The sequence below is a fragment of the Phaenicophaeus curvirostris genome, chromosome 10, assembly GCF_032191515.1.
Source record: "Phaenicophaeus curvirostris isolate KB17595 chromosome 10, BPBGC_Pcur_1.0, whole genome shotgun sequence".
Taxonomy (NCBI): domain Eukaryota; kingdom Metazoa; phylum Chordata; class Aves; order Cuculiformes; family Cuculidae; genus Phaenicophaeus; species Phaenicophaeus curvirostris.
In genome coordinates this window covers 12242722-12267894 of record NC_091401.1, presented here as the reverse complement: position 1 = coordinate 12267894, position 25173 = coordinate 12242722, and the positions used below count along the sequence as shown (strand labels likewise).

Here is a 25173-nt window from a genome sequence, read left to right as displayed (position 1 = left end):
CGACCCTCTGCTGCTTTCATCACCTACTCCCTAAAGCGATCTTTCTGTTGGCAGCAAAATGCAAGAATGTGTGGAACACCCTTCCAACTCCCCGGCTTGCTTCAAAACACAAAACTGAGAACGCAAGAAAGCCAGCAGAAAAATAATTTAACACACCGTTTACTATGAGACCATTCCCTTTCCAGTAGCTCAGCAGTGACTCAGTAACATCTGAGAAATGAAAAAAAAAGACCTTCGGCTGTGTGTGCTTCACCGCTTTGCTTGCTGGAGGCTAGGGGAAGAAAGAAAGGCTAGCATGAGATGATCAAAACAAGAGATGACTCAGTGTTATTTATTCCAGAGAGTGTCAGAGGAGGGCTACTGTGAGGAAGCCGTCAGGTCCACGAGGAGATGCTGCCTCCCAGCAGCTACCGGGAAGTTGGGCAGAAACTGCTGGAATTGAGAGGAAAAACAGGCATGCAGGAGAGGAGCTTTGCCCTTGGGCATGTTCCCGTGTGGGCAGTGCTGCCTTCTCTGGAGCAGCACCTTCCAAAAGATCTTCATAATGACAAAGGGGTTCCTGTAGTTTGCGCTGCACTCGCTCCACCCTCTGACCTACAGCAATAAGCCATGCCTAGGAAGGGCAGGTAGGACTTGCTGTAAAACCTGCAGGAATATGCAACGATGCTGATTTTTCCAGTGACAGGCACAGGGCTGGGGACTGGGAGCCACAGGAGTCACTGGCAGCTCTGCTGTCACCTCCTGGGAACATCTCCAGACAACTCTGCACTATTTGGGTTGCGTGCAGAGAGATGAAATACATTTGAGTTCTCACGCTGCAAACAAAGCCCACAGCATCCATGATCTCTTGAGAATTCACAGTGCAAGGGGAAGAACATGTCAGGCCCTGCTGTGCTGCCCCTGCCTGCTGCTGGCGGCAGCCTGGACTTGGTGTGCTGGCATCAGTCTTGGCAAAGCTCTTGGCGGGCTGCAGCTGTCCTCTTGCTGCCTCTTCAAGATTGCATCAACAAGAAGCATAAGCTTATGCTGAGGTTTTTCCTCCTCTCCAGAGAGCAGTAGGTTGCTGAGGGTGTAACGACCTACAGCTAGGAAGGAATAGGCTCAGAAATGGGCTTGGATCCAGCCTTCAATTACAGTGTTAAGTGCCCTGTGCTGCGGACAATGTGTGGGGAGCAAATCAGCTGGAAGCAAAATACAAATCCTCTTTATTTTGGAGTCATCCAAGGACTTAAAACATAGCAGAAACCCCTCAATGTTGGTTTCAAATTTATGTTTCTGCTTCTCTGGCAAGTGGATCAGGTACCGGAGCAGCGACAGCACTCACATGTAATAATAATATCGCTGCTGATCCGGCAGCTGGCAGGTCCGGATGGGCAGAGGATGCTTGCCAGCTCAGCAATTAGCTACCTGGGCTGCAACCAAAGACATCTGCTCCTCTGATCCCATGCCTGCTGCTCCACCAAACCATACTGGAGCAGGCATCGACCTTTTGTTGTACCAGAGCCTTCTGAGGAATCGATGTTTATCTCGTAACCTTGTACTGCTCCACCCGCTCTGATTTCTATCCAGAAATTCCTGGCAGGGCGGCAGATGAGTCAGAAGTTTTGGGTGATGAAAACCTGGCAAATCTAAATTTGCCATTGGACTGGTCAGCACATACCCCATCAGTGGACAGAACTCCATGCGTGCAACCTCCTATTTGTAAGTTTGGTGTCCAGGATGCGTGCCTGTGCTGCAGAACCCGTGGCACTGACAGCCTGGGTCAAAGCTTAGCCACTTCCAGGTGCTGCTGCTCCGTGTGCCACAGGTGGGAAAAATGCTTGGTGCCTCTTAGTCACGACACACGTGTAGGTTGCAGTTTTTGGCTGGCCACTTGTTCAGTGGACCTTCCTGTGGCTACTACAAACACCTGTAACAGTGTGGTTTTCACTATGAAACTTAAAGTCATTTCAAGGAAAGGACAGTGTTTCTCACAAACCAGCTGCTTTGGCAACTCGTGCTTGGTAGGACATGAACCCAGGCAAAACTGTATTTACCTTCAGTCATAGAATGCACCAACTGGCGTATCTGCTGCCAGCCCCACCACCCTGCACAGGAACCACCTATCCAAATGCCCCCATCTCACCAGACCACGAGCAGTGAGTGGCATCCATCATTTCTGTACAAAACCGTTTTTTTCTGAGTATGCTCAGGGAGCAGCTCCCCATCAGAATGAAAATTACCTAGTGGAGTGGCAGAATGAGCGCAGGAAGGTGATTGCAAGTCTGCATTATTGCTCTCCCCTTGACACTGAAGCGGGGAAAAGGAGCGTGGCAGCAAACCAGGCAGGGAGGGGCTGTAGGGAGCCCGGCTGCCTCCAGGGTCCGGGCACAACCTGCGGCTTTTGGAGAGGAAGAAGGGAGTACCAACAGTGGAGCCCGTGGAAAGGCTCGTTGGCCTCACGTGTACTAAGGCATGAGGGTATTAAGCTGGCTGCTTTTTATGCTTGAACGAAATCTTGCCTTACACTCATGACTAATTAAATGCTGGCTTTTAACGATGTCTGAGCGGTGACTTTTGCTCAAGCCGAGCTGCACAACCTCCCAGAAAGAGAACAAGATGGCAAAAATCAACTGATGTTTATAGCATTCTCAGGTTTCATAATCTAATTAGATAACAATGGCACAAAGAAAGCTATTGGGTTAATCTTTAACGGGTAATTGCTTAACTTGTTAATGTCCATTAAGCTTTCTCTTTCTTTTGAAGGACTGTTTGCCTGACGGAGTGCCTTAAACCCCATATGTACGCAGGAAATCTCACACAAGTCTTGTTAAAAGAAACCCCCTTGAGCAACCTGCTTGTTTCAGTGGCTGCAGGGAACCAAGTACAGGTGCAACATACAGAACCTCTAGCTTGTAAGAAGCCCAATAACCTTACTGGTCTCGTTTCCATTTTTAGTATTTGAGGTTTCTGAAAGTGGTCTGATTTCCAGCAGGGGATGCTCAACACTCTCAGAAGGAAACCAGATTTAACCTGAACACGGGAAACAGAAACTCCAAGATACATGAGTCACAACTGGAAATCTTGGCTATAGTTTTGAACTGAGCTGCCACTGGATGAAGGCTATAGAAATGTCTCAGACTTTTCAGAGAGAACACTTCACATTTCCATATTTTATTTCCAAGTCTCTGTGTCTCTCTCCCTTTAAATGGAGCCTCAAGTTAGTCAGGAATAATCAAAGTTAATCTGTTTTATGCCAGCTCCCTGCAAACACAACATATGCTGCAGAGTACAAACCCATGCCTCATGCAAGAAAATCTATATAGACATCTGGAGATTTCCATACTGAGGAGCATACAACTGAGCCCACAGTTACCTGCACAGGGCTAGTGATAACTTTCAAATTAAAACAAACCATCACTCATGGGAGCCTTGTGATTACGGAGAAGCTTCAAGCAGAAAATCCATCCTAAAATTCAAAATAACAATTATTTCTTACTCAGTTTTCTTTTCTTAAACAAAGCGTACCATATAAATCATATGTGAGGGTATTTGTATGTATGTGGCTATTAGTTACTTAATCTACAATCTGGGCACATACACATAAAATGTGGCTCAGTACTACAGGGAACACCACACAGAATTTGCAAGTCATAAAAACATTTTGCAGGGTAAGTATCATCCTTAGTGGGCAAGTAGCACCCTCACAGCTTCTTCTCCAACAAAAATGATTTATTATAGTTAACTGAAAGAGCACATGGGGGGCACAGCTTAAAAAGCGCACAGAAAACACGTGTCCTATAAAACTTGGGGATAATTAATTGGAAGAAAGGGAAACATGCATTTCTTTGCTATTATTCAGTATTATTACTCATACTGAGAACTTCAAGGTACTTGCTTTGGTGGCTAATTAAGAGCTGCATGAAGGTCCTCTAATAACTGAGGCAGAGAAGTCAGTAATTATGATTGCAATTTTGCATTACTGAGAATTTTCCAAAAATACCTGTACCTTGTCTGCTTAATGAAGTGTTTCAAACAACCATACATGTATCTCATGTGGCCTACAACTTCTGGCTCAAAAGGCACTCCTTCCTCTAACTCCCACTTCACCGGGCCTCAGGGAGGCTCCCGAGGGAGTGGGACATTGGTGGCTGCCCGGGATTGTTCCCAAACATCTGTTAGGCACAACATTCCCACAGGGGCAGCAGCACCTCCTCCTGCAGTGCCAAGACACAAAACTGCTCAGCCGCCAGTGTTTTGAATCTTGAGGCTAAACAGGTAAAAGAGACACACAGCCTACTAAATAGCAGGCACTCCCATATCAGCTTTTTACCATTCTGTCTTAAAAAACACTCACTTTTTCCCCTGATAATCCAGACACTGCAACAACCTTCCCCTAACCCTGTTGGTATCACCGTACTCTTCCTTTTCTCCCATCTGTGAACGCTCCAATACGTACCCGGGAGGTAGGTAAGTTGCTCGATATTTTTCACAGCTAGTATTTCACCAAGGAACCATGCTGGACTTCTCTTGAAAAGAGTAGTAATGTTCTCATTTCCTCCCCAAGCCATCCTGTGAGCCAGCAGCTGCCCAGAGCTGCTCTCTACAGACCACCAACAAAATAATGCTGGAAAATCCCTGTGTCAGGGAGAGCTGTGGGCACCTGTGTGTTCTGCAGTGCTCCTTGCTGGGGTGAGCACCACTGTCAGGGTCTGTTGCAAGGCATGGCCAGGGGGACCAGTCTCATTCAGAACAAGCACCAACACTTCCCTGATTTTAGTAATTTCAAAAGGAAAGCATCTATTTAGTCCTTCCCAAAGTTTCCCTGCTTTTCCCAACTAAAATTATTCTATTCAGTTTGAATTAGCATATAATTTCAGTTGTATTTTCCAGTAAGAGGGTCACATGTTTGAAGTATAGAGAAATTTGACCCAGCTTAGAAGGTGACAGTGAGAGCAGAGCTGTGTGAATTGCCATTACACAGGGTTGTAATGAGGCAAGAGCTAACCCTGTGGCCTTGCGATCTGAATGCCTAAGCTTGGAAATGGGACTGCTCCAGCCCATTTGATCTCTGTGAAGCACTAACCCCGTCCTTAACTCTTGAGCATCTTTCCATCTGCATTCAGGCTTTGTTCTCTCTCATGAGCCATGTTCTGCCCTGGGAAGGCAGATCTGCTCTTCCCATCAGAGAGCTCACCTGGGAGCAGAAGCCAAGCGTGTGCTCTCCTGTTGAGGAGCTCATCCATGGCAATTTTGGAGCCTGAAAGACTCACAAGCATGTTTTCTCTCTGGTGTTGCACAGCGTGAGCTTACCAGGGCAGGGGCTGTGCCTTTTCTTGTTCAGTATTTACCTACTTCGTGATACCAGACTTCCGATTACTCTGTACTGTCTCAATTGGCTCTTAGATATTGGTATAAGTTGCTGGCTCTTACTGTCCCTTTCTGTCTCATGGCAGCAATGTTTCATCAGCAAAGCACCAGGATGTTATTGTAGGGTTAGCTGGGAGATCACGGCTCCCAAGCTTCAATAGCTCCTGTTGTTTTAATGCTGTTTGCTCCCTAGCTCCTGCTGCAAGGAGGAGTGCTTTATCTCACTGCTACTGGTGGCAGCATTTCCAGCTCCTGCATCAAAAGCAGTTTGAGGAAATAAGATGTAGAAACAGACAACACGAGCAGACTGCTAATCCCTACAGCTGCAGGCATGGCCCTTTGTGCTTCCACAGCAATGCCGTAAGTATGACTGATATCCAGTGACCAACGGCCCCCTGCAAAGAACCAACCCAGGAGAGGCAGCGGCTCCTCTGCCTTCTAGCACGTCTCAGTGCAGATGTGTGAGGTCCTTTGGTGCCTCCTTACTGCAAGGAGGGGAGCTGAAGGAGAAACTGCCTGCCTCATGTTGCCACCTCCAAGCAGCAAAGGGAGGACAAAGGGGAGCAGGAAACCTGTGTGACGCCAGTGGGTCTATGCCAAATGGTTCCTGCTCAAGCAGCTCCTGATAAAGCAAAGGGGATGTGGTGATGGTGAAGTTGAAGGTAATGATCATGGTTCTATATAGGCTTAGCTATTCTTTGTCTTTTGGCGTAATTTTAATTATCTCAATGCAATTCACTTAAATGAGAAACACATTCTAGATGGGGTTGTATTCTTTTCCTCTCTACAGGTTTGAATGCTTTTCTCAAAATCCCATTCCTCAGCTCTCATGTAATACTTGAATTTAACATCCTCTGACTTTAACTGCCTGGGTTCAAAATTGATTTAATGGCTTTTATTTTCTTATTGTGAATGTGTGCCACTGATTATTTTTGAAATAATTCTGAATATTGTGAGAAAAATCTTTCTTGTGCATACCAAACTTGCTAAAAACTGTTAAATGCATTCAAACTCACAGCAGATACTTTTAAGATACCCATGACAGATCATTTGTCTTGAAGCCTCATCTCCCATATTAGTTACGGCTGAAATACTGAGTAGTCAGTTACCAAAACTGAAGTGGCAGGTATACACAGCCTGATGCTTCTCAGCATGTGGAGCAACATTTTTCGCACTGAGATCCAAAAAATCCATTTTCAACGCTATGTGTGACTGTCATTTCACTTTTTCCCAGCTCCAGACCCATGGCCGGGCAGCCCAGGGGTGGCATGTCTGGAGTAAGAATGGTGCAGATCATCCTCCTGATTCTCATTTGGGTAGTATCCCAAAAAAACCCCATCCCTCTTTAGATCAACATTACGTTGCCATGTAACATGTCTCCAGTGAATCAAGATATAATTACCCTGCAAGGAATGATTCCTATTAAACATTTAATACATCTCCCTCTAATTGAAATTTAAGCCTTTGGTGTGGTTGGGTGTCAGTAAAGATGTGATTAAACATAAAATATGTATAATGCTTAACTTCTTTTGGGGTGTTGGGATAGCTCCCACTAAGTAACAAACATAAATAATTTCCTTTGCAGTCTAAAAAAATTTTAAAGTAGCTCAGTTGGAGGCTGGTGCAGGAAGATCTCCTTCCTCAGATGAAAGGGAATCTTTCACCAGCTTCACCCACAACAACAGAGGAAGGGGGAGGGATAAGTGCCTCCTCCAGCTCAGCTTTGTCCTTCACCTTCCTGGCCTTTGTCTCCTATTCCCTCACAAACCTATTGCCCTAGACCTCCCGCTCTGCTACCTGTCTCTCCTCTGGCTCCGCTTGCCCCACATTATTCCTCTTTTGGGTTGTAGCTGCTCAGCCTGCTCTTAGATGTCTTCTTATGCAGAACTATTTGCTGTGAAGGTATAATGGAGAAAGAGTAGATTTTCCTCTTACACAAGTAATCAAAGTACTCCTAAATCAAGCATTAGCATTACATTTCTGTCTATTATTAATAATCTTGCTCATAGGCTAAAAAATCAGTCCTTGTCAAAGTTTCATGCATAAAGACAAACACATATGTAATTCTACATATTTTCAAGAATCATAGAATGGTTTGGGTTGGAAGGGACCTTAAAGATCATACCTCAACATTCACACCATGTGTCTGTGGGTGTTATCCAAATGCTTCTGGAATATTGTCAGTCTTGGCGCAGTGACTGATTCCCTAGGAAGCTGTTCCAGTGCTCCACCACCCTTTGGGTGAAGAAACTTTTCCCCATGTTCAACCTAACCCTCCCTGGCACATCTTCCTGCTGTTCCCTTTGGTCCTGTCCTTGGTCACCAGAGAGAAGACATCAGTGTCTGCTCCCCCTCATTCCCTTGTGAGGAAGCAGTAAACTGAAGCAGTAAAACAAGTGATGAAACTTTGCTTTGTGATTATTTTAAAATTGTCCTAATATTTAAAATATAGCAAGTCCAGAGAATCACTTTCAAAAGCAAATGAAAAATAAACTCAGCTGTAAGAGTACACTGTAAACTAATTTACTGGAGAAAACCTCAGCTCTGAGAACAGCCGATCATGTTCTTGTGGTTGCCTTGTACAAAAGGAGTCTCAGAGTGGAGCTTTTTGACAGCAAAAGAAATGGCATAGACCTCATGCAATCCTAGGAGTTTGAAAAGTAGTGACTATATAGAAAGAGCCCTTTCTTACATTGCCTGCCTCGTGGTATGCAGTGCCCATCAGGCATGAACGTTTAAAACACTGCTCAGTTCTGTGCAGGTCTCATAGCTCATGGATGCCAGGAGCTGTGCAAATCAGCCCACACACATCCAGCTTCTGCAGTTTTGGTTACTGAAGGACAAAGGCCAAACCTCATCTTTGTAATAATCCTACAGTCAGGTGCCTTCTGTATTTCTCTCATTCTCTCCTCTCAAAGGCCGGACGATCCATAATTTAATGCTTTGTTTTGTCTCCTTGGTGTGGCCCTGGTTCAAAGCTAATGTTTGCTAATTGCTTTCTTGTGACTATGTTGAAAGAGCTTGAATACAGCAGAGGAGGAGGAGCCATCTGGAGTAAGGACCTACACCCAAGCCTGAGCATCTCTAACGGCAGCAGTAAGGTAACAGACAGAATATAGTCTGGAGTTTCAAACCCCCAGAGGAAGCTGCAGAGCCAGTGGTTTAAAACAAATGAAACTCTGCAACGCTTAGACTTACACATGAAACTATTTTTTTGCGCAAACTATTGACAAAACAATCCAGGGATCTCCTTACCTCTGCTTTGTAGACCCCAGCCTGGCTTCAGACCAGCCTGGTGTCAGCTTTCTCTTGCTGCAAAGCACACTTTTGCAACTTAGTTATTCCCAAAGATGCCAAACAGATTTAGTTGCTCAATTCTTGCAGACGTTAATTAGAATTAGTCTGTCTCCAAATCACTTTGATGGCTTTTTAAGTACCCATTCATAAACACAAATCGCAATAAATGAAAAATTATTTCAGTGAGACCAACAAACCAAGGGACAAAATAGCTCGATGCTCAGACTTACCTCCTCTGTGCTGTGGTTTCCTGCTGTTGCCACGATGACTGGTTCCTCCCATGTTTACAAGCAAGCAGGTAACTTCATCTGCCACTACATATGCACTATAAACTAGGTTAAAATCTGGGCCAGAAATAATTCCTTTCTATTGGTTTTGAACAGTGCAGTGTCTGAAGAGCAGAGTTGGGCATTTCAAGGGGAGGAAGAGGAAAGCAACTGGTTCCCTGCGATTGATGCGCGGTGATAGCCTGGACCATTACCAAGTCAGAGGCACAGGCTTACATTGCTGCTGCTGCTCTGCCCCTCGAGCAGGGCCCTTCCCAACTCACAGAGTGCCCATCCCAACCGCTCCCCTTCTTTGCCCCACATGAAAGAGGACTGTGTGGGTTTCAACACTTAGCAAAGGTTTCTTCCAAACAATCCCAGGTCTGCTGATAGTGAGACACAGCAGCAAGCGCTGGCAGCACAGGCATGCAGGCGGTAACCAGATAATGGCATTTCTACCTTGCACATAGAGATGGGGTGAATTTAGAGACCACCCTTGGCTCTTGTCTGCAGGATCAGGCTACAACTTAAGTTGAGATTCACCAGCTGTGAACTGGGGGTGTGATGGGAAGAGATAGAGGGAAAGGAGACAGTAGGGCAGAATGAAGCAACACACTGGAAAAACCGTTATAGCAAGACACAGCACTGGCTTCTGACCTGAACAAACACCTGTGAAGGCCTCGAGGTGAACCACCAAGGCTTCTCCAGGGAAAATGAGCCACAGCTTAACAGAATTGTGGGGCTGCATGCATACAAGAGAGGGACTTAACACACACACAACGAGCAGGGAACCCTGAAAGCAGGGATTTTCTGTGGGCAAAGGAATGAACACGAAGGAGTGTGGGAATGCTGTGGTTAAAGGGAACCCAAGAGCTGGCTGAACCACTTCCACCTCATCCCACCATGAGGCAGAAAACAAAACAAACGTCTCACTAGAAGCACATGGTTTTCCAACAGGCCTCGAGCAAAATGTGGGACTACCAACTTCAAAGGAAGAGCAGAGCTTCCTTGGCCTCAAGCAGGATGAATACGCTGAGCCCCGGTTTCCCAGGGTAGCCTCAGTCCAGGACCATGGGGAGACTTCAAAGCCACCTTCTGTGGATGGTCATGAGTGTCTCTATCGACAACCACAACACTACAGACAGACAAGAAGCAGGAGGCATCATGAACTCCACCAGTCTGGAAAGCCCTGATACAGGAATGAAGCAATGTACAGACCTTCAAAGAGAAAATTTTATGGACGCTTTTATACACATACACAAATATTTTAATACAATGGTAACTGAAATGTTATCCATATTCTTAGTACTGTCATAATTAACTAAAAAGATATTTTTTAAATTTTGTAAAAATGACATATTTTACACATCTTCTATTTACAATTGCAATATACTTAAATGTTATAAAACATCCACTCTGACCTTTAAAATATATGTATACTAGGACTTAGTATTAGATATATTATAATTTATAGCAAACTTAGGGTTTGCTGTGTACCTATCTGTTCAATGGGAATTTCATAATCAGCCTGGCTTAATAAAGGCTGCTCAAACCCAAATATGGACAACAACAACAAAAAAGATAGGGAATGTGCAAATATTGGGGTAGGTAACAAAAGAAAAAAAAATCAAGCTTGCAATTTTAAAAAATAACACTGTAAAGACTTCCAATAAATTAAAATCATAATCTACAAATCGTTTTCCTGGCATTGTCCATGATCAAATGAATTTTCAATACTAGTAATGTAAAAGGGACAAAACCCCCACACAACCACCCTACGCCCATTCCCCAGCTCTTCCCAAGGTTGTGTGTTCCGCACACCATAGTCAAGCATCAGGGTTTGCCAGGGTGGTTGATGCTGGCATGGATGAGCTGGCTCTATTGATGACTCGTGAATAAGTGCGCTCCATTCCTTGCTGCTTTGCTGAGTCCTCCTTGTATGTAATCTTTTCATAAAGAAAAAAAGAAAAAAAAAAGAAAAAAAAGCAGCAGTGAGAGAGATCTGAACAGTTTGGTGTCTGATGCATTCTTTGTCTAACTATGGATTTCCCATTTTTCTACTTCTTACACAATGATGCTAAAGATCTGACAGAGGAAAGGGACCTTTGTCTGGGGACCCAGAGTGGCCAGAGGCTGCAGCAAGAGAGATAACATCCTCTGAGTTGTGGGGGATAGATGGGGCTGGGTTCACTGGCTTCTGTCATGCTGTGCTCCATGGGGTTTCCTGAACTGCGTTTCTCTAACAGTTCTCATAGAAATACAACTGAGAAGTCACCTATGTTTTATCAGCTCAGCAGACCCCTGCACTAGCACCTACGGACTGTGGTTCAGACTGGCTCCAGCTCACACAGTCATTCGGAACATGCAGCATCCTCACTGAGCTTCATACACACGGCAGCTGCAAAAATGTGGTCGTTAGCAGCGTTTGGACCAATCGCCAGGCTGAGGCTCTGGGCAGAGCTGCACTCTCAGGCAGGAGCAGTGGTAAGAGCTTGCTCTGCCCTGTCCTATGTATAGGCTTCAGCAAGAAGGAAGATTGTTTTTCTGAAAAAGTTCTTTCTAGCCTTGGTAATAGCTATTTTTCCTACTTACTTCTATAAATACAGGCTGAAAACCTGCCTTCTTCCATGAGGCACTATGTTAGAGCATCCACAGCAGAGACATGGGCCATCCCCACTGACCTTGCAGCTGTCAGTGGTGGAAGAGAAACCTCTCCTCTTCTTATGCCACTGCCCCCCAGCTATCGCTCATCAGGGCTGCAGGTCAACCACTCTGCATTTATTAGACAGACATGAGCACGCTGCCCCCACATACAGCTTTAGTGTCTGAGCCAGCAACTTGAAAGGGAGCTGCTCCCATGCCACGGGCTGGAGGAAGAGTGCTGGGACCCAGGTACTCCCTGGCAGCGACTAGCTAAGCCAGGGAAGCTGCAAGGAGAGCAGAGCAGCACGGTGGAGCACAGTTAGGCTGTGTCACACGCTGTCCGCCCATACTGCTGAACTTCACCCAGCTCTAACTCAAACCCAATGCTCTCCCCAGGGTCATCAGAAGGAGAGAGCTTGGGGCAGCTGCTGCTGCACTGGGCTGGACCAGTCCTTCTGAACCAAGCACATCTGGGGTTGCACACTGTCCAGCGGCTTGGCTTAATCAGTACTTTTCTGAGCCATTTGTCCCTGGCCTTTCCATCTGTCACTTTTGCTATGACTGGCACACAATTTTGTGTTAGGAGGCTCTTACTGAGCTTGCCCCACTGGCCTCCCCAAGTTCATAGCTGGGGTCCTAAAGAACATGCACCTCAACACTGCTCATGGATAACATCACATGTTTTCTTTGTCTTTTTAACTCCCCGAGCAAGGGAGTCTTTAGACATGAAACTAAACAAACATACCAAGTAGAAAAAACAGCAAGTGAGGAAAGTACATGACATTAAAATAAAAAATAGATGTAAGAAAAATGAACATACCACTTTTGGCTATAGTATTGAGGGAAATGTTAGACAGGGAAGAAGAGAAGCTGTATAAGCAAGGACCATGACAGAGCTGTCAGAAAAGAAACCAAAAAAAAAAGAAGAGAAATACATATGGTGATGAAAGAGTCATTGTCAGTGGGTGAGCAAACAAAACCCTCTTGAATACGACAATGGGAAAGATGGCAAATCTTACTGGTGTAAAGCACACAGCACAGTTACAAGAGAGCCTCAAGCTTTCCAACTGTGAGACAAATATTTCAGCCACAGTTTACAGCATGTGGTTTCTCTCAAGCTCTGCTCAGAAGTCGGAAGCTCATGCAACAGGAGCAGAGTTTTCCCCAAAAGCCACACTGCCTGGAAAACTGGGTTGTCACTTATAGACTGTCCCACAGGGCTGCAAATGGGAGGCTGGTTTTCAGTGGAGGCTTTCAGATTCGGATGATTTTGGTTAAACAGGCAATGAGTTTGACTTTTGCTGGATGAACTCTTAACTTTACATAATAACAGTTATGTAGAAGTAATTTTGAATTTTTCAGTCTTTTCGTTTACATGAAGAAAACTCAGACCTCACTGATACAAATACAGATGTGAGTATTTAAGAGAACTCACCAAATGTTTAATGAAGGCTGAAACTCATGGGCTGTTCCTGGCTTTTTTAAGTTGACTGTACATTTTCCAGTCTTGGGGGGAACAGTAGTTCACACAAGACATGGTGCTGCCTATGTACATTGATTAGGTGGCCAAAATCACTTCCACAGGAGAGGCATGAACATTAAGTAACAAATAAAACCCTTAATACTTACATACTTAATATAACAAACAGTGATAAATGTTAGTTACGATAAAATTACTGGACTGCTTGAGGTTCACAAATCTTTATACACCTAAACAGGAAGGGAGCACAACTCACAGAACAGCAACCACCACTGAGCTCGACCCCAACTGGGCATACGCCAAGCCTTCAAAGCAATTACACAGCTTTACACTCTGAAAAACTAGCTCAATTCTACAGTCAGTATAGCAATGGGCCAAAAAACACTGGTACATCCTAGTTCTCCTCATATTTGAGGATGAATAGTACAGCATGGGCTACTGGGGTGTCTATTAAATGCTTCTGTGAGATGCCATCACTGATACCAATGGTTAAACACGGTAACTGTACATGAACAGTGCTTATGGATGCTATAGGCACCTGGACATGCAGTGCAACTGCTAGAGAAGAATTATTTCTCAGATGTAATCTAAGGTGGCCTATATACAAGCACGCAGTGAAATAATTAAGCATGATTAAATTTGGGCTTTAATATGCAGAATCACTCAATATTTAAATTAAAACAGAAAACTTAGTAAAAAAATATCTGCATAGACACAGAAAGAGAAGTCTAGTTCAGTATTTTGGCATGCACTCATATAACGCAGCCATGCATGCTCATCCCTCTTAAGCTGCTAACAGCCAAAATACACGGCATGTATTTTAACAATGTATATAAGAAAATAATGAAGAAAACAAAAAGTAATAACTCTTGTTCTGAAAGCTGAATACAAGCAGAAACTGTAAAGATATCTCCCCCAATTATAAACTATGTCTGAAAAGCAATTTACTCTTTTAATTAAATACATCACAGCAAAGGCAAGCAAAGCACAATCCACTAATATAAATTATTATCTTTCTGCACCTCTAGACCTCTTCCTGCATTTAGCTTCATAAAGGCTCAACTTTTCAATATGTAGTGAGACAGGGAGAAGACAAATCTTTGTTGATTAAATAAGATCCATTATATATAATACAGCTGGTTTTAAAACAAGGAGTGGGGGAGAAAAGGAGTGAACTACGTTTTCTCAGTGATTGTTGCACTACCAGGTTTTACTTGCAGTGTTTTGCTCTACAGCTTCATTTGTCATTAGAAGACACAATTAGCCACCCTCATTCAGCCCAAACAGCACCAAAACAAGTGATCTAACCTGTTCATTCATAACTGCAGAGAGCTCGTTGAGCATATCCTTATAATGAGACTTCATCTCTCCCTGATATTCAAATTGGTCCTCCTTAATAAGGCGTTCGTTGACATCGAGAGCATGTCCACATGCTTCTGCAAATTGCCTACAAGCACAAAACCAAAAAGAACAACCATATTGATTCTGTAGTAATGAAAAAAAACCCATCTACATATACACACACACACTCCACTCTACCACTTCTCCCCCTTGCAAATAACACCTCATTATAAGTGAATTTCAGAACTCATCCTCAGATCAAGAGGACTGTAAGCTACTAGGATAGCCCATAACTTCAGTAAATGCTTTCTTGGGAATGATTTTTAAGACAAGGTAAAATGCAGATGTAAATTAGCCTGCTTCAATTCAGCCCAATTTCATGTCACACCTACCCATGCTACTCACAGTACGTAGAGGGTGGAACACCTAAACTTCATCTTTACCTGAAGATTTCCTTCAGAAGCTTAACTTGATTATCAGGATATCTCTTAGCATTTGTCTCCTCAAGAAAAGCTCGAGCATAGGCCATTGGTCCAGCATTTACCTCGGGAAAATAATACACAGGTTAGGTGCAGAGAACAAGTAGTGCATTGCAACTTTCTCTTGTGCCTCAAGCCCTGGGGGCTGCCCTCAGGCAACCATAGGATCACAGAATCATTTGTTTGGAAAAGACCTCTGAGATCATTGAGTCCAACCATACCTGTCCACTAATAAACCATATCCCTGAGCATTAATCTACCAATCTTTTAAACATCTCCAGGGCTGGGGACTCTACCACCTCGCTGGGCACGGGATATGACCAAAAGTAGAAAACAGACAAAACATATCTGGAATGATGAAAATCAGAATAAAAACTTATGTAGATACATCGAAACATAAAAGATGAAAAAAGGCAAATTGTCATTACCTTGACACTGACGCTTCCTTGGAGTTTGAGCTGCAATCGGATCATGTCCACTTCTTCCATTGTGCAAAGCTGATTGAGCTCTGAGACTTTCTTGGACATCTCATCAATTGCTACTTCGATAGGGTTCAGTTCTGTGCTGGTTTGGCTTATGACTTGGATACGCTTCTTCACATAAGGAAACAAGTGACTGGCTACTCGAAAGCAAGAAACATATCAACGAGAGAGTATTTCAGAAAGAAAAACAATTAAGTAAAAATATTAACTTTTGACTTTGTCAATCTGTTTATCTATGCATACACATTAAGCTTTAATCACCAAATGAACAAAAGTGGCACAGGAGGTCTAAATTGAATCTGATGTGCCTGGCATTGGAAGAGCATTTCCTTTTGATTTCACCACTTTTTGGTACTGAGCTACATCAAATCCACAAAAGCTCTCTGCTCAGATTTTAGAATCCACAAATTTCTCCTTCTGAGTTAAAGCACCTAATGGGGAGGCACTGGAATATGTTGCCCGGGGAAGCTGTGGCTGTCTGCTCCTTGAAAGTGTTCAAGGCCAGGTTGGATGGGTCCTTAAGCAGCCTGGTCCACTGGGAGGTGTCCCTGCCCATGGCAGGGGGTTGGAACTGGATGATCTTTAAGGTCCCTTCCAACCCAAACCATTCTATGATTCTATGAAATGATAAGTCTGTACCAAACTTCAAACAGCTCAAAACATCCCATCCAATAAATTTCAAGTTAGAGGTAGGAGCCTCTAGATTAGCTGAACTGGAGATCGCTCACCCACAGATGAACTACTATTAAAACGTCATCCTTAAAGAAATAAGGAAGTTACTTAGTGTTCAATCTAAACACTGCTATCGGAGCTGACAGAGGAATTATTGTTAAAACCCCTTCCTTCCAGTCTAGACTTTTTAACAGATCTCAGGGAGTCAGGTAAATCTACTGTTACAGCACATTAAGTCTGACCTAAGCTAACATCTTCCTGATCGCCCTACATGCTTTGGAAGGCCTTCCACACTCCGTGTATGCCCTCCTCTGGTGAGCATCCGCTGCCAGTCAGCTCAGACCTAAACGAGTTCTTGCTTACAGGGTGGCTGTCTCCTTGGAGAGCAGTAAACCCAGGATTTCAAGAGCTGGAAGCACAAGTCACAACCAGGAATGGCAGAGAGCCAGGGATCCACAGACCACAGCCAGACTGCACTTGTCCTCTGTGCAACCGCAGGCAGCAGGCTCTGGAGCAGAGATGCTAAGCAGCTACTGTTCCAGCCACCCACTACCTGCGTGCAAGCACAATTAACTTTCACTGCTCTTCCAGTTATACCAGTAAACCTTGCTTTCTTCTCAAACTAAAAGCATTTCTTTTTACACAGGAATCAAATGAAAATACGTGATTTTATTGAAGGAGAGGGAAAAAAAAGAAAAGAAAAAAAGAGATGTTTCCTTTAGAGCAAAGCAGTGAGATGAGGCAGGTGGCAAAAGGAAAAGCAGGGAAGAAGAAAAGGTCATCAAATTCCCACCTAATGCCAGAGCCAGACTGAGAGTGGTGGGAGTGGATGACAGCACGTAATAACCTAGGGAGAATATTCTGCTGGAAGAACAACCCTATCTGCTTTTGCCAGGCATACCATAACAACTGCACTTTCAAGTCAGTGAAACTATTTGCTTCAATACAGATCTCAAAACATCTACTGCTGCTAAGCACTACAAAACCCCACAATTCAAGCTACTCCTCCTTTCCTCTTACAAACAAAGCTGTGCCCCATAACAAGTTGCCCTCAGACACCAGTGCCTCTTTCCTGTCTTGCCAGAACAAAACTTTCAGGTGAATACACCTGTACTGTAAGCAGCTGTCATCACTCTGCCCTTTGGAGGAAGCAGATGAACTGAAGTTGGTGAGGAATTGGATTTTCTGTCCCCCAGGAGCCTTTGCACACAGTCTCTCCGCTCGTGGCTGCCCATCATGCCTCCATCTCAGACAGCTCCTCACACTCCCAACCAAAACTGAGACAGATCTAGTCTCACACTAGTAGTTTCACAAAGGATGTCTCTCTAAAAAGAGATTTCAATCATGATAAGATCTAAATATTTTCTGTTTAATATGACTCAGAAAGAACAGACATATCTAGTGCTCCTGACATTCCTGTCTTGAAACACTGATTGTGCCCAATGGGATGAAATTTTACTTCTCACTAAAAAAAAAATATGTAATACATCTTACTCCCATTTTGAATACAAAATTGTATCTGCTAAGTTCTACTCTTCTTAGCAGAATAGGTATCCTACTTTGCTTTTTCTTCAACTTGTTTATTATTAAAAGAACAACGGTTCTGAATGCCAAGCTGCCTCCAGCAAAACCACTCCCAAATTACATCACTGCAATAGTTAAGATGTCAGTAATAAGGAAAACTAACACAGCTGATGCCTCCACAAATGAAAATAACTTTCCCTAGGACAGTCACAGCAGGACTGTAAAAAAGCATATACTTTGTCAATGGACACACTGAAAAGATTACTCATTCCTGCACAACACGCTGTGCCTGTTGACAGCAGAAAACCTGGCACATGAAATGCACTGTCGGGCTTAACTGGTAAAGGTGGGACATGAGGGGGAAGCAGCCTGAGCAAACATACTTGTCAGGATTGTGCGCCTCTTGCACTGCTCTTCTACACCACCATGTTTTTTTCCTGAGAGCGTGAATGGTGTTTCAAACACAAAACGGTTGATATTGTGATGCATTTCAAAGTCAGTCTTCCGATCTTCGGCTTCTTTCTCTTCAAAGAAAGGTGTGACATACGTCACCTGGATATATGCATATTTTGGATCCAGGTCTTTGGGGTTGACCTGTGTAACAGTGGCAAACAATAAAACACATGTGATGAGCTTCCAAGGCATCCATTATTTTTCTGATACTTTTATCTATCATAACAATGCTGATTAAAACTGAGACTTCCAAATGTAATATTCTGATCACAGATTAATATGAAGTTATTTAACCAAGAACCCGCTAAGAACAGTCAAATTTTTCAATATAGCCATTGGCAAAGGTGGATGATAGCTAATTAAGAGAGAAAACAACCTGCTTCTGCATTACAGAAAACATCTGCATGGTCTCTGCAGGCATATGCTGGAATAAGCTCTTTTCCCACTGATTATGATGCCCTACTATAACATTGTCATTTCCATACAGCACCTGCCACACTATAGGGTGAGGATCTTTTTTTGGTTGTAAAACTAGGTCATGGTAGTTTACACACATGTTCAGTTCACAATCATTCAAAACAGCTCTCAAAACAAGAACCACGCCATCAGTTCTGCCCTTTGTTCAAACCCCACACATCTTTCATACCTTGTTGGAATCCTGGATGATCTTCACGTTATCTATTCCAAACTTGTCTGCATAAAGTTTCATCAGCCTCTGAGAGATCTCAGACAAGCCAGTTAATTTGGGTTCTTTATAGATATACTCTTTGCCTTCCTCTTCTTCAAAAAAACCCTGTTTGGCATGAAATGGAAGGATACAGTAAACACAACAGGCAGGGCAAAGCCTAAACAAGGTTCTTACATCAGGAATCAAGGTTGCCTGTATGCCATGTTGCAGTATGCCATTTCCAGCACCTCAGTTAAAAGCTTACCTCTCTGTACTCATAGCAGACACCTACCTAGCACTATATTGCTCTGATATCTCTGGTTACCCAGGAAATAACTTATACGCATTTATTCGTGTAAGAGACCTAGCAGTTTAAAGAGTTAAAGTGCTTTCTTGAGAATGCTGGTGTGTGTATGACACAGAAACCCTAATGAATGAAAAACGGGACATTAAAATTTATTTAAATTTTATTCATTTGGTTAATTAACACTTTTGGAAGTACTAACAGAACACAAGTGTAACAGCCGTTTGCTGGACGCCTAGCCCAGCTGGAGTGCATACAGGATGTCACCTCCAGCACATCCCATCTGGGAGCCACAGGTGCAGGTAAAGTCTGTGCACTGTGCAGGGCACTGGTGCCTGCAGGGATGTGCAGGGCATTCCTCCCTACAGCCATGTGCTGGGCCATGGCATGCGGAGCCCCTGTGCACCAGTCTGCATCTGTTCAGAGCAACTGAAGAGGAATTCTGGTGGCATCTTGAAAGGCCATGTGCAATTGCAGCATTTTCAGAGACGATCAGTAAATTATTTAGAATCACAGAACCACAGAATGGTTTAGTTTGGAATGGACCTTAAAGCCAGTTCAGTTCCAATCCCCTTGCCAAGGGCAGGGACACCTCCCACTGGACCAGGCTGATCAAAGCCCCATCTAAACTGGCCTTGAACACCTCCAGCGATGGGGCAGCCACACGTACCTTGGTCATCCTGGGCCAGGGCCACACCACCCTCATTATGATAAATTTCTTCCTCATGTCTCATCAAAATGTTCCCCCTTCCAATTTAAAGCCATTCCCCTTGTACTATTGCTAAATGCCCTTGTAAAAAGTCCTTCCTCAGCTTTCCTGCAGCCCCCTTCAGCTACTGGAAGCTGGTCTATGTTCTCCTCAGAGCCTTCTCTTCTCCAGGCTGAACTAACGCAACTCTTTCAGCCTGTCCTCACGGCAAAGGCTCATCTTCATGGCCTCCTCTGGACCTGTTCTAACAGTTCCATATCCTTCTTACACTGGGGATTCCAGAACTGGACACAGTTCTCCAGTGGGGTCATTTACATTTGAAAAGAAAAACAAGAAGGCCACAGAGACTGTGCTCCTTTGCAAAAAAGCTTAATCTTGTTAAGGTCATTTACTTATTACACTGGATGGACTTGACAGAGCTGTAATAAAAGGCTTCATAGATGAGCTGTACAAGAAAGTGTCAGGCTTCAGAAAAAATGCCGACCTCAGAAAATTACCACAGCATTGCATCACGTGCAGGTGATGCTGCTACATGATGAACATGTACTTCAGCACTCTGGGAGAAGTTCTCTCAGCTGAGCAGAAAGCAGCAGGTGCCCCATTAACAAAGACTGGATTTATCTCAGTGCCACCAACAGCACCAGCCCTCCTTCTAGGATTTCATATGTGGCTGATGAAATCTGGCAATGTTATAACCACTGCAGCTGCACCCAAAGCCTCCTTCTTTCACCTTAGTGCAAAATGACCCAGATGCAAATGCCTGAAGCTGTAGAGAAAAAGGGGAAAGGCAGACAGCATTAATGATGTCACACCCAAGGCCCTTTAAATTTAACACAACAACAGCTAATTCTACAGTATGCCTCAGCAAACTGCCAGCTGTTGAACAGAGAAGGACAAACAAACAAAGTCTAGAGATACCTTCAAAATCTCTTTGGAAGGTACTCATGCAAAATCCAGCATTTTCATTTTGAGATGTATTTCAACTCTTGCCACTAGAATTATTGACTAGGCAAATCTTCACACAAAAATATATAGAATTAAAATAAATTAGCTGCAAATTTCAATGAGTGTTTAGGAAAAAACCCTCTAAGTTTTATTTCAATAAGGATTAACAAATATGTGCATCTCTGGCTTCTCCTTCAGTGAGGACAAGGGACAAAAAAATCATCTTCTCATTTGGCAAGTGCCAAGAGCACTGTAGGAATTACTGGAAGCCAGCAACTAACAGCAGGAACAGCAGCTTGTGTGATAGTATCTTAATCAGTCTCATGGTAACCTTCTAATACCAATCTTTTTAACAACGTTATCAATTAAACTCCATAGGCATATGAAGAACTTCACAGGTAATTAGAGAACAAATGTAGAGCTCAAAAACTGACACATTGTAACATCTACTGAGCTGGGCAAGCAGTTGACTTGCTATGGATTTCACTGAGATAAGATCTGCAGGATCATAACGTGGTCTCTGATCATTAGTTTCATGCACCCATAGTCAAACTCGCTACTCAGGATTGCTTCTGTCAAAAAACATCTGTTTTCTGTTACTATTTAGTTTTTTTCAACCAAAAAAAATCCCTCATGTTTTCCAAATAATTCACATAACAAGCTAGAATATAGTTTATGCTCCTGAACCCCGATTCTGTGTATGTCTGCATGCTGGAACACAGTGTGTGTATGTTAGTCCCAAATCTCTGTCCTGACTCTGCATGGCACACCTAAAATGACATCTGTAATAATGGTTTTGCTTAAAAAAATACCTGAAAACAAACAACAGATTTAGTCTTGTCTCTAATGCAAGAGACATCACTTAAGTACACATCCCCTGCATTATTTCAGTTGACAAGTGACAAGCAGAAGTTAATTGTGAGCTATAAATAATCATATTTGCCATATGCTATATGTCTGGCAAAGACTATTAAAAGTAAGATTAAATACTTTTCAGGAACCAAATATCCTCCAATTTCAGGATTTTAAAATATTAAGCAGCCAAGGTTACATTACCAATGCATATCCCCAGATTATTTTCATACTGGCTGGTTTTGCCCTGCAAGGACAGCACAGCCTTGTGGATTAAAATTATTATTTGGAGCAGCTGAACACAATGGGAGGGAGATGATGTCCTGGACAGTAGCTTATTGGTTTCCACTGAGCTCTGATCTGCTGAGAGACAAGTTGTGACCTTGTATTGTCACCACTGGAGCACTGCCCTTTGCTGTAAGAACATGCACCAGCCCCACAGCTGAGGTAAAGACTTCTGCTTTACCCGCCAAGAATTAGAATTTGATGGACTCTTCCCTGTCTGTATCAAGTGCACCACTCCTGTGATAAGCATGTGTGTTGTACTGTTTGGTAAGGAAGCTACAGCTGTTTTATCATGTTTGGAAAAGGGGTCACATCTTCTGCTCTTCTGACATAAGCCTGCAGTGAGCTTAGCACTATGAAAATCTGCCCTCTAACTTCTACAGCTTCTTGCATGGCTAGAAGAACAAAACCTCAGCTCTACCTTTACCTACTGCTGCTCTGTAAACAAGTCTTGAATGTCTTTGTTTATCAGCACAATATGAATTTTCAGCTATTAACATATTTAGCAGATTTTTTTGTTGTTGTTTTATTTCAAGATATATATTCAGGCTGCCCAGGGAGGTGGTTGATTCACCTTCCCTGGAGGTGTTTAAGGCACAGGTGGATGAGGTGCTGAGGGATATGGTTTAGTGTTTGATAGGAACGGTTGGACTCAATGATCCGGTGGGTCTCTTCCAACCTGGTAATTCTGTGATTCTGTGACTTCTCAAACCACTCATCCATGAATAAAACCATAAGCACTGGCTAGTGCGGCCACTTGGTGGTGCAATGAGATGTTGTCACCAAAGGCCCTTATTAGAATTTGGAGTCTAAAGCAGCAGCTGCCATGAGATCCGGCCCTCTGAGCTGGCAAATAAAGCTCTCTGGCAAAAAAACCTGACTACATCCTCTCAAAGGACTGCATGCATGCAAACCATCCTTCTAGAGGGACCCTGCAGCAATGCAGTAACCAAATGCTCTCTCTGCCTTTGCATGAAGAACAATGGTTTTAAGGTGTAGCTGCAGATTTTCCTGTTCTGCCAAGAACCCCCCAAATTCTCCCTGCAACCAGTATTTGCAGTATTCTTTTGTATTTTAATCTGCTTTCTCTGCAGTTTTTGCTTCAGTTAAGGAATAGCAGCATTCCAATTTTACAAAACATATAAATGTATATATTTATTATTGACATAATTGATAAAAATATTTAAAGAAGAAATGCATATGTGTAATTTTTGATAGATGTGTACTTATACAGAATCATAGAATGGTTTTGGTTGGAAGGGACATTAAATTTTATCCTGTCCCAACACCCTACTGCCATGGGCAGGACACCTCCCACTGGACCAGGCTGCTCAAAGCCCCATCCAACCTGGCCCTGAACATCTCCAGGGATGGGGCAGCTACCACTTTCCTGGGCAACCTGTGCCAGAGCTTCACCACCCTCACTGTGAAGAATTTCTCCCTAATGTCTAATATAAATCTTCCCCCTTCCAATTTAAAGCCATTCCCCCTCATCCCCGGAGTGTACAGTCACAGGCAGCATATGTAGGACTGAAAATCAATCTCACACCTGCATACCAAGCATCTTTCTGTGGCATTTCCTGTGTAGCGGCCTAAGCAGAGTGATTTGTATTGCTTTACCCTGGTTTAACTTTATGATACTAGTGAAATCTGCAACCACTAGCTTTTGAAGAGAGGTGTGCCAACTCTACCAGAAGCACTGAGAGAACTGCTTTTAATGTTTTAAATGAATTGAGCACTGAGACTGCTTTCAACATAGAGGCCTGTGATACTCCTGGCAACAGAAGAACCAAACGGCTGCATTTTTTTTCCACATGCACAGCCCAAAAGGAACCTAATGGCATATGGTGAAAAGGGACTGACAGAAAGGAAATGTTTTGAAGGGAAAAACATGCCAGTATATGCAGAGACTGTTTTCTCTGTCTCTCCTTCCAGGTCAAGCTGCATCTGCAGCTCCCACACCTGCCACAGTGCTCTGTGTACTCATAAGCCCTCCTCAATCAGTTCTGCACACCCACTGCTATTTTCCTTGTTAAGTGAGGCACAAGTAGAATCATAGAATGCTTTGGGTTGGAAGTGACCTTTATAGGTCATCCAGTCCAACTCCCCTGCAGGAGCAGGGACACCTTTATCTTGATCAGATTGCTCAGAGCCCCATCCAACCTGACCTTGAATGTTTCCAGGGCTGGGGCCTCCACTACCTGCCCAGGCAACCTGTAATGCTGATAGGAATGGTCTACCTTTAATTATTTGCACCGTGCCACGCACTTTTGTCATTATGGCCCTGCAAGCAGCAATATAGAGCAGTTCCACTTTCTACCCCGTAACATCTCTCCTGCAAAGGGACAGGAGGAAGCTGTGCCTGTTTGCATTTAGAGCTCAGTGTCCAGGGGCACCAGGGAATAAACCGAGCAAGACACAGCTATGAAAAAGTCATATGCTTTAGAGCACTAAAGCTGTTTAAATGAAGTTGCTCTTGTGGTGCAGCTGAAAAGCCATTGCACCGTAACAGATTCTAATCCATTTCAGCAGAACTGCTGCAGCTAAATTACCCACCTACAAGCAGCTGCCTCTGGCAGAGCCCTGAAAGAAGTTGCAAGTAGGAAAGTTCTGTTTCCTCCTCTGCTGCCCCCATTTTGAAGAAGGTCAGGCATAAGGTAAACTCTGCCCTTCCTCAGGGGCAGCTTGCTTTCTCCTTGCATTTGATAAGTTCAGCTTTGCTAATCTGTATGAAGAACTAGGACTCACCATTTCTCTCTGACTCCCAGTTTTCATGCATCTACAAGGGAGGAGAAGGAACGTGGCTGCACCCTGCCCAGAGTGCTTCAGGTACTATTGCAAGAGATCCCAGACTGACTTAACAGCCTTTGGCCTGCTGCACAGGCCAGGAAAACAGGCTTGCATTCAAACAGCATTAATGCTACACTGAGTTTTTCAACAGAGCAAGAAGGGATCCAATCCCACTCCCAAGGAAGCTGATGGAAAAACTTCCACTGAGACGACATGATGCAGCATTTGGCCCCACAGAATGCACACACAACATGGCAACAGATGCAGCTTGGTAATTCAGGTAACTGAACAAACAAAAGTTAGTTTGCAGGAGGAAAAAATGAATGAAACAACGTTATTTCATCTGCCATGAACCAAGGAATGAAGAGTACAGGAAAGTTAATATAAAGTAGCAGTACAGGGGAGGATGGAGGACATGTGAGGAGAATTAAACAAAACATGCAAAAGAACTAGACTTACCACAGCCTTGAATAAGATCGAAAGGAGAAAAGAGCAAATTTCTGCATTAAAATCTAATTAGCAAACAGAATGATTCACATCAATCTGTTGTTCATACACCTTATTACTTTAGAGTAAAGGAAATTGTATGCTTGCCAAAACCAGGTCTTAAAGGCACATGCTGGAATGCTACACTG

At 43.6% G+C, this 25173-nt stretch overlaps 1 protein-coding gene across 8 annotated transcripts in view; it reads right to left on the bottom strand.

The window, feature by feature from the left end:
* Positions 1–10127: 10127 nt before the first annotated feature.
* The window catches only part of DOCK10 (dedicator of cytokinesis 10), a 161928-nt gene continuing 146882 nt past the window's right edge, over positions 10128–25173 (bottom strand). For all 8 annotated transcript variants that reach the window (XM_069864804.1, XM_069864803.1, XM_069864796.1 and 5 more), the window contains 6 exons: positions 18633–18779; positions 17917–18127; positions 15284–15474; positions 14820–14920; positions 14344–14482; positions 10128–10858 (listed from right to left, as the gene is read on the bottom strand). In XM_069864804.1, the coding sequence (XP_069720905.1) occupies positions 10739–10858; positions 14344–14482; positions 14820–14920; positions 15284–15474; positions 17917–18127; positions 18633–18779 (909 nt within the window). In that variant the 3' untranslated portion in view covers positions 10128–10738. The remainder of the gene's footprint in view (positions 10859–14343; positions 14483–14819; positions 14921–15283; positions 15475–17916; positions 18128–18632; positions 18780–25173) is intronic.